Source organism: Typopeltis vanoorti, chromosome 25 (assembly GCF_054136105.1).
Source record: "Typopeltis vanoorti isolate ZY-2024b chromosome 25, IOZ_Tvanoo_1.0, whole genome shotgun sequence".
Classification (NCBI taxonomy): Eukaryota; Metazoa; Arthropoda; class Arachnida; order Uropygi; family Thelyphonidae; genus Typopeltis; species Typopeltis vanoorti.
In genome coordinates, this window is record NC_143573.1 from 33,357,064 (window position 1) to 33,374,787 (window position 17,724).

Below are 17,724 nucleotides of genomic sequence, written 5' to 3' on the forward strand. Positions count from 1 at the left end.
TATAAACAGGACTAGAAAATCCAGTATTGTAAATCAAAAATAAGAATTGTAATACTAAAAATAGGATACCAATTGTTTCTTAAAGAAAACCATCTAAAAGAATGTTTATTCCTGTCATTGTAAAAATAGAATTTAGCTTGATGTAAAAAAATTTATTTTTTATTTTATTTTATTTTATTTTTATTATTTTTTAATTATTTATTTATATATTATTATTATTATTGATTTTTTTTTTTTTCACCAGAGGTCAAGCCAGTAGAATAACATGTGATCAAATCATTGTTTCTCTAGCTTACAGTTAATGATGTAACTCAGCTTGTTCTGTATACTTATGTACGCTCCAGATGATGATCTTGATGTGAAGATCGAAACGTCGGGATAATAAAAAAAGTTTTTTAACACGGTTGTAAATTCACTGAAAAATTTTTAAAATGAATCACACTATTTTCTTTTATCTGTCTCAACAACCTCCTGATATCCATTACATAATCTATTACAACTACCAACTCTTTTACTCACTTAATTATCATAATTTAGTATTATATTTAGTGTTCGACTTATGGATATGAAGATAAACTGAGCATTATTAGTAAAGGTAAACAAGAAATATGATTTAATATTATTTTAATTGCTTATTTTTATTAATCTCCTTTATATATTATAATGTGGTCTCAATACCAAAAACTTCCCACAAAAAAGTATGATTACTAAAAGTTGATGAAATTCATTTTTTTTTTTTGTGATTATTCACATCTACAAAATTTAGATTTGGACTCATTAAGTTTTAAATCAAGTATTGAGTCGAAATAAAAATTTAAAGACCTACTGGCCTGAAAAACCCTAGCGTCAAGTGGTAGCCAAGTCAGTGTTTTTTGAAGAATTCAATATGAGTGACATGACATGATGAAAAACTGACTGTTCTCTTATTCTTTCTCTCTTTTTTTTTTTTATAACTACCCTTGTTATTTGTTTTGAAATTTTTGAAACTCAAGTGAGGAAATTAATTAAGCATGCTAAATCTGCATTTGGGCAATAATTTCATACCACCTGGAATCATTCTGCAAATCTGCACATAATATGTTAATTTATAATAATCACAATTCAGTTTTAATATCAAAATTATAAATTATATGATTCAGTTACCTTGAAAAAAAAATGATTTGAAAAAAAAAAGTGCAGCCATGTTAGAAGCTTTCAGCTATTTCTCTGCAAGGAATATGACTAAAAATGTAGTGTTGTTATAAATGTGCATAATAATGCAACTTATTGAATAACATGGTGTGATTATCCTTTTATAAGAGAGTGGCAGTTAGTCTGCGATTAAGTTATGGTTATTTCAGATTATAATTCAGTTTCAGAATTGTTCACAAGAGATTTGAAAAAATATTATTTTGAGAGCGCATACTATTCATTTTAAATGTATAGTAAAAATGTAGCTACTTCAAAAATAGCACATTATCAAAACTATCAGTAATGTAGTTCTTTTAAAATATGCAGCATGTATTTTCTTTTCCATACTGCAAGAAAATACTGCCTAATAATAAAAATAAATAATATGCCATATTTTATTTTTCATGGGGCATGATCTTTTCAAAATCATTTTTATTCACAATGTTTCAAGGATTAAACAAGAATATAATTTCTTGGTAAATATAATTTAGTTTGTAACCAAGTAAAAAAACTTTCTACAATAGATGATCCAGAGTATTTTAATAGCAAACCAAGTATCAAAATAGGCAATACATTTTTTTTTTTTTTACTTGTATATGGAAAATGTACACATACTGGCACTGAGTTAGAAACTGTTATGTAAATGTATGTAAATATCACTTACACAGCGTATATGTAAAATATTTGGCCATGTCTCCACGTGTTCTAGGCAACTATTTAAGGATACTGCTGGTCAGTACTTGTCAATAATGTTGATCACAGTGGAAAAAATAAAGGATCTTTTGGAGTTTGATAAAAGGCTTATTATGGGTGGCTGTCTGGCTGGGGCCATGATTTTGAAACGGCAGAGCTGACTGGTTTCTCAAAAGGTGAGATATTCCAGGTGTTTAATCAGTGGAAGAGTAACACACATTGCATGTCTAAGAGACATAACTATGGTCCTTAGATAGTCTGTCCAGAATGAGATTACCTTTGTCTGAGAAGGCTTGTACAGACTAATAGAGCTTCTTGTGTGCAGCAATTGACCAAAGCATTTAATTGAAGGATGTTCCCAATTCATATCTCACTGAACTATGTGCGGGAAATTGATTGGGATTGGCATTGGTACATATCTGTATGGAAACCACTGATTTCTGTAAAGTTTCTAATTCAGTGGCTGGTATGTGTATGAATTCAGCTTTAATTTCAACATTGATATCTTTCTGGATCCAGCTCCTACTGATGACATCTACATGGTCGTCTGGGAGCTGTCCTTGGGGGGGGGGAAATCCTCCTGTTCTCTAGCAGATCTGTATCCCTTTGCATGCTGCAAGCTTGTTTGCAACTATGCAGAGCCGATGCTTGACATGTAGTGGTCCTTGGCCTGCTACTGTGCAGAGCTAAGGTTTGGCATGGTGGTGGACTTGCCTGTGGCTGTAAGGAGCTGAGGTTTGGCTCACTGTTTTAGGAGGAGCTAAGAGACTATTGAGATTTTTGAAAGCTTTTTTGAGCTATATGAGAGGATGGCCTTTTTTAGGTCATTTATGAGTTTTTGAAATCTATAGGTTATTAAAGCAATGAAATCCTTAATAATAAAGGTTGAAACCAGACTGGGTAGTGACCCTCCCTAGCATAATACCTTTCCAAAAGGAAGCATGCTTTGCATTATGGGATACTAATGCAGTTGAAGTGAAATCTTCTGCCTCTGTATTTATTTTATTTATTTATTTTTATTGATCCCATAAAAGAAGTTAAAGAATCTTCTAAGCACATCAGTGCTGCGTCTGGGGTGTAGGTGAGAACTCAGAAATTTATTGAGGTTTTTTTAAAGTTGAATGGTGTAGTTATTTGGAAATACCTCTTGTGACTGTCTGTTTCAGAAGACAGAGGTAGATGGAATAAAAGAGGAAAAAGAAATACAGGTTCAATGTGTTTTCTTGTTCATAGTAAATGGGTACTGGGAAGCTGCTTCTCTTATTTTAACAGGTGTAGCAGAAAGTGGAGGAATGATGGTTGCCAGTTCAGTAGAACAGTGTATACAAACAGCTTAGTCATCAAAGCTGCCTTTTAGTGAATTGTCATTCAATAAATTAAAGATGCCAAGAAATTATATTCTTGGTTTAATCCTTTATCCAAGTGTAAGCAAACAAAATTTGCACATGAGGTATCTTCATTACTGGACTACTTGTACTGTATGTAGAGGCTAATGACTTCACATCAATTGCCTTAGTATCCTATAATGCAAAGCACATATCCTTTCAAGTGTATAATGCTAAGATTATGGGAAGGGCCACTACTCAGACCAGTTTTGGCCTTTATTGAGGTCTCATCCCACTGATGAGACATTAGTAAAGGTAGAAACCAGTCTGGGTAGTGGCCCTTCTCCTAATCTTAGCATTATACATACCCAAAAGGATGTGTGCTTTGCATTATGGTATACTAAGGCAATTGATGTCAAGTCATTAGCCTTAGTATACAAGTAGCCCATTTGTAAAGATACTTCATGTGCAAACTGTGTTTACTTACACGTGGATAAAGGATTAAATCAAGAACGTAATTTCTTGGCATCTTTAATTTATAGTATGACCAATTGAAAAAACTTTCAACATTTCAATGAATTGTTTTCATTAAAACATAACAAGTATCAGTGAAACAAACAAAAAAAAAGTGGAGTATGACTTCAACATAATTGGTGCTACTGAAACAAAGAAGACAAAAACAATGAGATTCTTCTAAATAACAACTGCAAAATTTTATATTCAGGCAATGATGATAAAGGAAAGGAAGGAACAAGTAGCTATAGTTTTTAACATCAAACATAATCTTCTTGAATAGGCATTATCAAATAGAGAGGCAAACATCATAATTTGGAAATGGACAAGGAGACTTATTTTGTGCCTATGGTCCCACAAAAGCTTCTACAAAGGAAGAAGCAAAGGAATTTTTCAAGGGATTAAAGAGAGGAATTTTTCAAGGGATTTGAGAAGTCAGCTGATATAAAGAAAAAGATGGTCCTTGTTGTTGGATATCTAGACAGCAAAGTAGGAAATGAATACCAGATATATAGAAATGTGTGGGAAAATCTGGAGAAAAGTGCAAAGTTAATCATAATAATAATAATGGTAAGTACCTGCTTAATTTCTATTCAGGACATGGGCTAGTTATTACTACACGATGTTCCAACATGTGCACAAATTTTCATGGAGAGAAGAATTAAAAGTCTTTATTATTGTTTTGGAAGTTTATGTTGCACTTGGTTAGACTATAATAAATTTAGTTTAATCCTTTATCCAAGTGTACGCAAACAAAGTTTGCGCCTGAAAATATCTTCAGGACTGAGGTAAGGTGGTACATCGCTTGGCAACTCGTCGCAAAGGTGGACCAAACTCTCATCACTCCTTGTCTCAGTATCTCCCATAATGCAAAGCACATCTCCTTGCGAATGTATACTGCCATGCATTAAGGAAAGGGCCACTACCCAAATCAGACAAGACTACCCTGAGACAAGGAGTGATGAGAGCTTGGTCCGCCTTTGCTATGAGTTGCCAAGCGATGTGCCACCTTACCTCAGTCCTGAAGATATTTTCAGGTGCAAACCTTGTTTGCTTTATTATTATTATTATTATCCAGGCCTCCATGGATTCAAAAGACTCGTTGTGGGAGATTGTTTTTAGGAAACACAAAGTTTATCTTATTGGTTTTGTTATTGTGGTAGGAGTATCTTCACACTGGTTCAGGGCACAAGTATATAGTATCTAGATGGAGTCATGCAGTTAGAAATGCTCTAGAACAGGATTTCCCAAACTGTGTGAAGGTGAATAAGTGTTCCATGAGAAGTTCTCCTGGAATTTGTCATTTTAGTTTTCTAAGCATTTTTCATGAATAAATATTTTATAGTGGAAATATTCTGAGGAGAATAATATTCGTGAATATGTCGAAAAGCTCAGACCCAGAACGCCTAATAACATCTGTGTCTCGTTAATTTTCGCACATCAAAACCTTTCAACATTTGGAAAAGGGAATACAGCTGTTTATGACCGGTTATAAAAATTGCCTGCAAGCCGATTACAACAATGGGCGGTGTATCCTCTGTTCTCAAAACTGAAAGAAATAACATCTATGTTGCCAATGTTAGTGACCAATCAGCAAGGAAGTATAAAGAAAATTTTTCCATTAAAATGGAAGATCAAGGTAGTCTTGTATCCAGTTCTCAAATCTAGTAATACTGAATACTTTCTTCGCAAGTTCATGTTGTAGGGCGAAAGTTTCGAAACCGTAGTGCCATGATTTTTTAAACGTAATAGGCCTGCAGATTTAAATTTTAATATGAATAAGAGACAAGGAACTTTGTTTAATTTTGGTATTAAGAGATTTCTTATTGAATGTGTTTGTGATGCAAACACATTCAAAAAGATAGTAAGTCAGTCTGCATTCACTCGTAAGTACTTATAATAATATTATAAATTTTTGGTGATCAGAATGGAATATGTCAATGAAAATCAGCACAAATTAATTTAATGATGTTTATGTTTAATTGATGTTTAATTAATTATTTATTAATAATAAAAAATCAGCTAAATTAACAATTAATTATTAATTAATACATTACAAAATAAGCAAGGTGTTCCGTGAAAATTTCAGGATTTGTGAAGTGTTCCGTTGTAGGAACAGTTTGGGAAACACTGCTGTAGAAGATGGAAATGTAAGATCTGACAGTATTGGAATGCTGGCAGATAGACTGATTTGGAGGAAAATTATCAATAGGAAGTTAATAATAATGCTGATTTTTCATATAATACTATCATGGTATCCTGTACACTTGTTGATGGTACACATCAGGAATTTGATGATGAAATGTTTTCAGTGAATTTTCTGTATACTGAAAAATATAGTTGGCTGTTGCTATAGGATAAGGGATCATGAAATAAAATGTACTTGCAGGTTATCTCAATGGTTACTGTATTTTGTGAAGAGAGAAACTGTGTTTGAGTGAATTAGAATATCTGAAGAGGATAAGTTAAGACTTGTTGTCTTGTTTTTGGAATTTTGATATGGAAGGACATTTTTGCTGAACATCTATCGAATTCTATAACTTATGGTTCCAAAAGCTGCATCCCATAGACAGGATATTAATAGAAATGATTGTCTTAAAATTTCCCAGTTATAGGAAGTAATTTTGTTAAACACTCCATATTATGCTAATTTTTTAATATATATATATATATATTTTTTTTTTCTCTCATAATTCTATTGAATTTTAATGTAATTCAGAGCTCTTTATCTGCATCATCTTTCATACCACAGGAGTGTTCGAATTTTAATTTGAAATGTTCTCTGCGACTGCGTTTATTATTTCATCTTTGTAATATCCTTTCTAAGGGACTATTACCCTCTACACATACTTACTTCACCTACCAATTCCATCTAATACTGACTCATTTGTGTGTGTATATTCAGCAGAGGCATAATTATGAACTTTTTGCTTTTTTCCCTTCAAGAAAATTTCACTGGGCCCCTTGAGGACTGGAAAATTTCTATTATCTCCCAACATTTGCGAAAGGAAAATGAATTTATTTAGATGAGCCAAAGCTGCTTTTGCTTCTGTCTCTTCATAAAGAGTTGTGTACAGAAATTTTCACCCACAACAGCAGTATCAAATCAGGTTTTCAGTGAGGCCATAACTTGATAAAAAAAAAGCTTAATTTCTTCAATTTTATACTTTGTATTTAAATTTCTTAGATTTTATCTAAAAATTATTATAGTCATATTTACCATTTATATGCCTATTTTACCATTTTACATCTATTTTAATTTAGGTATTAGAAAGGACTTGGAAAATTTGTTGTCATGTTTACAGTGCTATGAAGATAATGGTGATAAGTTTGTTATTCAGGAGAGTTTGAGGACTGTTGCCTCCATGTGTTCAAATTACAGTAAGTTGCTTGTTTTATCATTATTAAAGGATAAGGTATTTTTTATTAGGCACATTTTACAAAATGCATATGTACCTATCATCAGCAATAAATTACATTATAACCACAGTAATTAACTTTAATGAAATGAAAGTACAGATATTTCATACTGAAAATAACAGTACATCATCAGTGTGTAGAAACAAACAAATCAAAGAAATGGGAATATAAGGTACATACAGCAGTCAGTGGTTTACCAATTAAAAACTGTTGCTGCATGAAATAAATAATATTATTAAAAAATATTATTTAAAACTTTTGATGGTTACATAAGATAAGAATCTCCTAAACTTTTGGAGAGAGAGAGAGAATTGTTCCGATTCAAATTTGGCCAATATAAAAGTGCTTTGCAACTCTTTGAAAAGGCATTCATATTTAAACTTGCCTCTATGGAGAAGACGAGCTTCATCTCACTGGATACTGTGTTGTGCCAGACCAGACTTTTGAGGTTTCATGTATTCGATATTCCATAACATCGAACACAATCTGTCGGGACTTTCCAGCGAAGATGTTAATAAACTACACTTTGAAGTTGCTGCTTCACTTTTTAAGAGCAAATTACCTCCATGCAATTTATCTAGTGCTGAAACCTGTGCGTTTCATCAAGACAAAAAAGCAATATATCTTAATATATATTATATTATAATATATTCCAAAGCAGATTAAGGAAAAACTGTATGGTAATGGATAAGGCCGACTATTAGAGGAAGGTAGACTGCCATTGAGAGGAAGATAGACTGCCATTTACAAGATCCCCCCCCCCCCATCAAGAAATTAGTTATAACCAGTGGTGAGTTGTGGAAATTTTAACAAAGGGCTTGCATCGTCGAGCAAAAAAAAAGCCGTATTTCACACAAAAACTTTTATTAGTGCAGCTTGTGTACAAATGCCAATCAAAAGTATGAAGGGACAATTTTGTGTGCAAATATTTCATGATCTAAACATGAAATATTTGCACACAATCATCTGTGTTAATTTATCTTACATAAGAAAAACATTTTTTTACTATCAAAATATAATAAGAATAAAATCTTTTATAATCGTAATATACATATGAAATATTCCTCATTTTTTATAAACAAAATAAATTTCTTTTGTTTGCAATAGAAGTTTTTATGACAAACAATCTATAAATAATAAATAAATATTATCTAAACACAATAATATTAAAGTACGTTATATTTCTCTTTTGTTTTTATACTTAAAGTGATAATCAATGGTACCAATCAAGGGGCATTATTTTATAGTCCTATTTATTTATATGCGATTACCAAAAGTGAATTCTTATTTGTAAAATGGTAGTAACAGTAACTATAATATTTTATTTAATAAAATCACTTTGTTAGGTTACTGTATGAGTTTGTTGCTTAATATATTTCAAAAAATTATGTTTTTTTTTTTGTTTGAAACCAACATTCTTTACCAACATTCCATTATCTCACACTGTTAATTTACTATATGATGATTACCCTCCTGATATTGCAAAGATATTTGAATTTGTTATACATTCAAGATATTTCTGCTGGAAAAACAAGATCTATAGACAAGTTAAAGGCACTGCCATGGGTAGCCCTCTGTCTCTACCTTTGGCAAACTATTTTTTGAACCATCTGGAAGATACCTTGTTCTCATCCATTCATCCCCAACCCTCTCATTGGTTTCATTATGTTGATGATGTCTTTGCTGTTTGGCCTCATTCTGAAAATGAACTTACCATCTTCCTACTACAGCAGATCAATAGCCTTCACCCACGTATTCAATTCACCATGGAAAAAGAAAAGGCTGGTAGTTTGCCATTCTTGGACATCCTTGTTATGTACATAGCCTCCAGTAATTTATCATCCAGTGTTTATTGAAAACCTACCTTGACTGGCAGATACATTCATCAGAAGTCTGCTCATCATACCTCTCAAAAAATTGGTGCCATCAAGTCTTTAATTAATAGAGCACATAAGGTATGCTCCTCTCCTTCAAGCTTACAACAAGAACTTCTCACTCTCAAAACGTTAATGGAATTTAATGGTTACAACCCTAATCAAATCCGTTGAAGGCACTGCCATGGGTGACCCTCTGTCTACCTTTGGCAAACTATTTTTTGAACCATCTGGAAGATACTTTGTTCTCATCCATTCATCCCTAACCCTCTCATTGGTTTCATTATGTTATTAACTGCTCATACTGGACAATCCAGATCATTCGTCAAGAATTACACACATTTTCTTGAGAAAATCAAGAATTTGAGATACAAGAGTCAGATTTGTTGGTCAGCTTTGACATTGTTTCCCTCTTTACCAACATTCCCACATATTTTCCTATCAACAAAATTTCTCATCTCTTGCCATCTAGAAAAGACAAACTGTCACCTCTATCATTAGCTGGCATTTACCAGATACCTTGTGAATGTAATCTAACATACTTTGGGCAGAAGGCCATTCTGTAGAAAAAAGAATTAATGAACATCAACATTATATCGAATACATGAAACCTCAAAAGTCTGGTCTGGCAACATATGATTGGGACTAAACACAGTATCCCATGGGATAAAGCTCATCTTCTTCATAGAAGCAGGTTTAAATATGAACGCTTTTTCAAAGAAAGTTGCAAAGCCCTTTTACATCGGCCAAATCTGAATCGGAATGATTGTCTCTCTCTCTCCCAAAAGTTTGGGAGATTCTTATCTTACATAACCACCAAAAATAGTTTTTAATAATATTTTTTAAGAATATTATTTAAGAATATTAATTTCTAGCACGCGGCAACAGTTTTTAATTGGTAAACCACTGACTGTTGTATGTACCTTGTATTCCAGTTTCTTTGATTTTCTTGTTTCTACACACTGATGATGTACTGCTATTTTCAGTACGAAATATCTGTACTTTCATTTCATTAAAGTTAATTACTGTGGTTATCATGTAATTTATTTTTATAATCATGCCACAGGTACTTTTAAAGATGTACCTATCATGTCTGTTTTTCTCTCTGTATGCATGCTATTCCTGGGCTTTGGCTTACCGGTATTATTGAAATTCAGTATTTGGAATCAACAAAAAATTGTTGTGCCATCCCAGTGCTTCATATATAACATATATAATTTCTCACTACTATGAAATTCTATATGTTGTATATAATTTCACAGTGCGTTGCCAAATTGTTCAGAATTTGGAAAAATATTTTGAAATTATAAGTCTTTGCTGGATTACATCTAATAAAATTAATTTTGGAGGACACCTATTAAAATATGTCCACTAGTTAAATTTTGGTTTGAATAAAGCTATGTTATTGACAAAATAATTCAGAATGATTGTAATAAGTCCATTCTGGCTTGATGGAATTTAATGAAATTTGCTGATTCCAAAATTTTTTCCCCATATCTTTTGGTTTTGCTTTTACCATTTTAATTAGTAAAAAAAAAAAAAACTAATGAAATCATCGAGATTCAATTTCAGTAATGAATAATGTCGCTATATGAGATGGCTGTTAGGAAGTTGATTAATTCATTTGTATCATTTTGACTGGCAGAAAAGGCAGTCAAAATGGTACAAAAAGGTAGTCTGTTGTGATAATAAATAATGTCATTGTATGAGAAAGCTATTATCAAAGGCACCTTTACTTTTTTGGATTATCTGTAGTAATTTCCTTACTGGTTAGCAAGAGTTGATGCAGTTATAAATGCAGTCAACTCTCTCTGTATAGAGAAAGAAAGAGATTGAGAGAGAGTAATAATAATAAATTTATAAGGTAAGCAAACAAAGTTTGCACCTGAAGTATCTTCAGGACTGAGGCAACTTGTAAAGGTGGACCAAGCTCTCATCACTCCTTGTCTCAGTATCTCCCATAATGCAAAGCACATTTCCTTGCGGACATGTATAATGCTATTCATTAAGGGAAGGGCCACTATCCAGGCCGGTTTCGACCTTTATTGAGGTCTCGTCAGTGGAAGCCAGACCCAGAAGTGGTGATACTAAGGCAGAAGCAATGGAGAAGTTACCATGAGTTGCCTCTGTCCTGAAGATACTTCATGTGCAAACTTTGTTTGCTTACACTTGGATAAAGGATTAAACTAAATTTATTATACTCTAACCAAGTGAAAAATAAACTTTCAACAAAAATAAATTTATTATAGTCTAACCAAGTGGAAAAAACTTCCAACATCTTTCTCTAAAAAAAAGATTGAGAGAGAGATTTGACTATTTACTATGGTGAATTTATTCTAGTACATCATTCTGTCTGTAGGGCTTTGGTTGGACTTTGATACATTATATATATATATATATATATATATATATATATAATGTAACTTACGAACTTAATTCGTTCCTGACCGCTGTTCGTATCCCAAATTATGTATCTCGAAACCCAATTTTCCATAGATATCTTATGGGAAATCAATTAATCATTCCAGATTCAAAAATTAAAAAAAAAAAATTCAAAAAATAAAAACTATTCTTAACTAAATGAAGAAAATGCAAAGAAATGGAGAAGGATCATTTTTACACTATAAATATGCATTTTGTATACCGTTACATATTAATTTTTATTTATGAAATCTTTGGTTTTACATGATTAGTATGAAAATCATCTTCCATTAAATTGTAAAAAAAAAAATCTATTTTCTTGTGGCTGGTTTTGTGGTTCACTAGTTTTCGATTTGTTGTCATCAGTTGCTTCTTTTTGTCTCTTAGGCGAGGGAAGTTTTTTAAACCTCCTTCACCTAAGATCCTATTCCACAATCCTATCCAACATTGACTGAATCTGTCATTTCCTTAACACCCTTCTAAAGTGATTAATGACATTGTCATTGAAGATATTGGTGGCTCTAGAAACAACACCTTGATTTGGATGCCATTTGTTAACCAATTCTTGCAATTCCCAGTGCTGCAAGATTTTTTTTTACATCACTTGTTGGAATTGCTCCCTTTTTGTTGCTGTCTTCTTGGTCCTCTGAGGACATTTGCTTTTCCTCCTCATCCCTTTGTTTTTTCTACTCTCTTCTTAACTCCTGTATCTCTTCAGTGGTCAGCCTCAATATTGTGCTCCTCTACGTCTGCTTCATCAACTTCCAAATGCATGGTCTTGTCCAGGGAGACAACTGTATCTACAATGTCAGTTTCGCTTTCAGATCCTTCCAGTGCAGTTCCTCAGACACAGTTGGGCAATAACGTTTTACAGGCTGATTTTAGAGTTCTCACAGAAACATCTTTCCATGCTTGACTAATAAGACTCAAATGACCCACCAATTCACCTCACCATGAAATTAGCAGCAACACTCAAGGAGTTGGTAGGTCATTCCCCCTCCTATATCAGAAACACGCAACACTTCATAAACATAATCAAAGACATTACATTAGAAAAAGATGATTTATTAGTCAGATTTGATGTCTCTGTCCTCTTTACGAATGTACTAATCAATGACACAATCCTTCTTTTACAGAACAAATTCCGTCCAGGTATCACGGCACTCTTTGTGCATGTATTACGTTCTGGTTATTTCATATCGCAAAACGCTTTCTACCTACAAAAAGAAGGCACAGCCATGTGCTCGCCATTATTCCCCCTCCCCCCATTGCTAACTTTCATATGGAACATTTTGAGCAACATGCTCTAGATTTCTCTCCTTTAAAACCCAAAGTCTGGCTTAAATACGTTGACGATGTTTTCATGATCTGGCCCCATGGCCGCCAGACACCAGTTTGCCACCTGAACAAACAACACAAATGCATACAGTTCATAATTGAGATTGAAAAACAGAACACACTTCCGTTTCTAGATACATTTGTCACGTCTTCCTTCTAGCAATCTTTTCTTCACTGAAGACATTTGGAAACCAACACATATTGGCCAATATATACACATAAACTCCTACCACCACCACCACCACCCAACTCAAAAACTAGGTGTCATTAATACTCTAAACAACATGGCTTTGAAGATTTGCTCCAATGAACAAGCGTGTAAAGATGAATTTAAAGTTATCAGCAATACTTTACTAAAAAATGGTTACAGCCAAAACACTATTAACAAAATTCTCAGCAAGACCTCAATAAAAAACAAAGATGAACCAGACTACAATAAAACTATAACCATTCCTTACATTAAAGGGACATCAGATAAAATAAACAGAATACTACAGAAATACAACCTCAAAGCCACCTTTAAACCTCCTGCAAAATTAAAAAGCTTACTCAATTCATCCAAAGACCCATTCCCTCTGCTGGCCCATCCTGAAGTATACCATATTTATTGCACCTGTAATCTACCATATATAGGGGAAATAGGATGCACAATTCCTATCAGACAAAGGAACATAAATGACACATTAAATATAATAACTATGGTGAAACTGGCCTTTCTGATCATGCCCTGAACACTTTACATAGAATTGACTGTAAAAGCACCAGTTGTTTACATCACACCAAACATGGTATGAACGCAAATTTAAGAAGCCTGTGAGATTCTTATCAACCACCCCAATCTGAATGATGGTCTAAAAATCCCAAGAATATGGAAGGCACATATTCTACCCACGGGACCTTTCTCCTTAAGAGTTAATTGTAAACAGGACTGTAGATAATCCAGAATCCTAAATCTAATATAACAATTCTAATGTTAAAAATATGCCAGCCTGTGTAGCTCAGTGGATGTGGCGTTTACACACAATGGCGCTTGACTGCATGAAGGAAAACTTTGTTTCGAATCTAGTCATCAACTAGAGGAAATTTTTCCAAGCCTTATTTCGACCGGTTCCCGAGTTAGTCGATCTCCGGCATGGGCAAGCGAGTTTTTTCTTCCGGAAACTCGGGTTTTTCGTCCCGTAAACTCAAGAAAATCAACCGTAGAACCCTCATTATTTTAGACATTAAATATATTGTGTTAGGGACCACGAGATGGAGGCACTTGTTGAGCTGTTTCTCTTCACTATGTTGCCGCTTAATTAGTGATAGCTTTGGGCCAGTGAAGATTGAACTGCCCACTCAGTCTCCAAAAGTTAGATGGGGCTAAATGGCCTCACCTACTCCCTATACGGGAATAAAAAGGCATTAGCTGATTTTTTTTTTTATTTTTTATGTTAAAAATAGGACATCATTGTTACTGTAAAAAAACTATCTATAAGAAAGAATGTTTCTCTCATGTTATCTAAAATAGAATTTAGCTTTGATGTAGTTTCTATTATTTCTTTGATGTATTGTCTGTATTTTTTTTTTTTTTTCACTAGAGGTCATGTCAGTAGAATAACCGGTGATCAAATCATTGTTTCTTTAGCTTACACTGTGAAATGTAACTCAGCTTGTCTTTGCATATTGGTATATACTCCAGATGATGATCTTAATATGAAGGTCGAAACGTCAGGAAATTAAAATAGTTATTTATAACATGGTTGTAAAGTCCATAATTTTTAAAATGCTTCCTTAAATAGCACCTCAATAAATTTCTTTCACTAGAGATCATGTCAGTAGAATAACCGGTGATCAAATCATTGTTTCTTTAGCTTACACTGTGAAATGTAACTCAGCTTGTCCTTGCATATTGGTATATACTCCAGATTATGATGATCTTAATATGAAGGTCGAAACGTCAGGAAATCAAAATAGTTATTTATAACATGGTTGTAAAGTCCATAATTTTTAAAATGTTTCCTTAAATAGCACCTCAATAAATTTCGAAACAGGTCTGGGTAGTGACCCTTCCCATAATACATGGCATTATACATGTCCGTAAGAATATGTGCTTTGTATTATGGGATACTTTGGCAAGTGATCAGAGCTTATACCACCTTTACCACGGGTTGTCTCAGACCTGTAAATACTTCAGGTGCGATCTTCCATCACAAAGGCTAGACTTGTAAACATTATTTAATGTAATTATGTTGGAGGTTTAATGGATTTTTTACAACACTCAAAAAGAATTAAAATAGAATTTAATACTTCCTATATTTCGTCCTAGTCACTAGGACATCTACGGGGATTACAAAAACAATTAATGTAACATGCACACAAAAACTTACAATACTAAACCCAGCCACGTGGGTGACACTAAAGTCCTATCTAGGTGGAGCGCCCTCTAAGGGCGGTAGTAGGTGGCCTGGAATGTAAGGTGGGACCTCTGGTGATGAGTGTTTCCCAAATCTTAGGAAGCTTAATGCAACCGTATTTATTGAGATTTGGTTGGTTTCTGAGAGCTGCTGCTGCTTCTAAGAAAAGTCTCTCTTTCTTGAATTTGCTGTGGTGGAGCATGGTGGTTTTCTTCCATGATACTCTGTGGGCGGTGTCCAAAACATGGTCAGCCAAGCCTGAATGACCATAGTTGTGTTTAACGATGTACGACTTGTGTTCCTCCAGGTGGATGGATGCTGATCTGCCTGTCTGTCCAAAGTATGCAAGCTTACAGGAACAGGGTACTTTGTAAACTCCAGGCAGAGAGAGAGGAGGGAGCTGATCTTTCGTAGACCGGATAAGGGTAGCAAGTTTGCGGTAGGGCTTATATGCTGTGTGTAAGTTATACTTTTTTAGTATCTTGGCTATTTTTTCTGAAGTGCCATGGATGTAGGGTATGGTGATGGCATTTTTAAAATCTTGTTGACAAGAGGGACGGGGAATGGGGGAGGAATTGATTATTTTTTTGATACTGTGTTCGCTGTAGCCATTGGAGAGGAAAGTTCTGTGTATGTGGTTAAGCTCAGTAGTGAGGGCTGTTCCACTGGAACAAAGATTGTGGGCTCTCTTGGTAAGAGTTTTAATGATGCCGTATTGTTGCGAGGGGTGGTGGTGGGAGAGTTTGTGAATGTATCTGCCTGTGTGTGTGTGGGTTTTCTGTATACAGTGAAGGCAAGTGTATCATTAGGCAGGCGTGTGACTAAGGTGTCTAGGAAGGGTAAACAATTGTTCTTTTCCTTTTCCATAGTAAACTGGATTCTTGGATGTAGGCTATTGAGATGACTGAGGAAGGAGTCTAACGTGGAGGCCAAATAGAGAACACATCATCTACATATCTTCACTTCAGAAAAAATAGCCAAGATACTAAATAAGTATAACCTACACACAGCATATAAGCCCTACTGCAAACTTGCTATCCTTATCCGGTCTACGAAAGATCAGCTCCCTCCTCTCTCTCTCTCTGCCTGGAGTTTACAAAGTACCCTGTTCCTGTAAGCTTGCATACTTTGGACAGACAGGCAGATCAGCATCCATCCACCTGGAGGAACACAAGTCGTACATCGTTAAACACAACTATGGCCATTCAGGCTTGGCTGACCATGTTTTGGACACCACCCACAGAGTATCATGGAAGAAAACCACCATGCTCCACCACAGCAAATTCAAGAAAGAGAGACTTTTCTTAGAAGCAGCAGCAGCAGCTCTCAGAAACCAACCAAATCTTAATAAATACGGTTGCATTAAGCTTCTGAAGATTTGGGAAACACTCATCACCAGAGGTCCCACCTTACATTCCAGGCCACCTACTACCGCCCTTAGAGGGCGCTCCACCTAGATAGGACTTTAGTGTCACCCACGTGGTTGGGCTTAGTATTGTAAGTTTTTGTGTGCATGTTACATTAATTGTTTTTGTAATCCCCGTAGATGTCCTAGTGACTAGGACGAAATATAGGAAGTATTAAATTCTATTTTAATTCTTTTTGAGTGTTGTAAAAAATCCATTAAACCTCCAACATAATGTCCTCACAGCACTTAAGCCTCTACACAAGTATTTAATGTAAATAACTTATTTTATAATTTAATATTCATATAACCACTTTAATTTTATCTAATATTTAATTATTTAATCAAAGATATATGTATTAATAATGAAAAAACTGTATTAAATATTATTAAGCTATTTTATTTATTACTATGTTAATATTATAAGAATTTGTATTTGATAATTTAACTGCGCATTAATTGAAATGTAAATATTCTCTATTTATTCCTGTTGGTAGAAGTTTAATGTTATGCAATAGCTAAATTTTATTATGTTTTGTTTTGTTGTCATGGAGACGCATGTAAGTAAGCGAGCACGAGTTTGGAACACCATGTGAGGAGAATGTTGAAAATTATTGAAAAGAGTTTTAGTCAAAGAAATCACGAGAACAATTTAGGCGGGAAGAACGCATATATAAAGGAGGAACACGGAAAATAAAGATAGAGAGGATTGGCATTGGGTTGGAATCGGAGCATTGGGCATTCGGGAATCAGAGTGTAATAATAGCGAGTCGGCGAGTTACTCAAGCAGCTAATTTAAGTCTACTAGTCGAGAAGCAGTTAGCTAATAAGTTATAGAATAATAATTATAGCTATGGAAAACAGCTGAGAGACAATTAAATAGACTAGCGATACTTGAATTGAGATTTAATTTCAGCGCCGACCTTTCAAGGACATACGAAACCTTGAAGCAAAGCACGAAGTTACTAGAGAATAGTAGAGGCTGTAAAGTTGAAGTTTAAGGTTAGCTGTGTTTAGAATTATAGTGCTTAAAGAATTAATCGAATGCAGGAAGAATGAACAACCATGCATATAAAACCTCAAGTTAAGAATTATTGTGTGTTGCCTTAATTCATGAGTGATCAGTAGTACTTCATGTAAGAACGTTTGTTTATGTGTATAGTGACCGA

The 17,724-nt window shown here is 34.1% G+C and overlaps 1 protein-coding gene across 1 annotated transcript in view; it reads left to right on the forward strand.

Moving 5' to 3' along the window:
• LOC150092642 (uncharacterized) overlaps positions 1-17,724 on the forward strand; it is a 344,763-nt gene that overhangs the window by 39,993 nt on the left and 287,046 nt on the right. The window contains exon 2 of the mRNA XM_090414597.1: positions 6,966-7,082. Within this exon, the coding sequence (XP_090270723.1) occupies positions 7,067-7,082 (16 nt within the window). The 5' untranslated portion in view covers positions 6,966-7,066. The remainder of the gene's footprint in view (positions 1-6,965; positions 7,083-17,724) is intronic.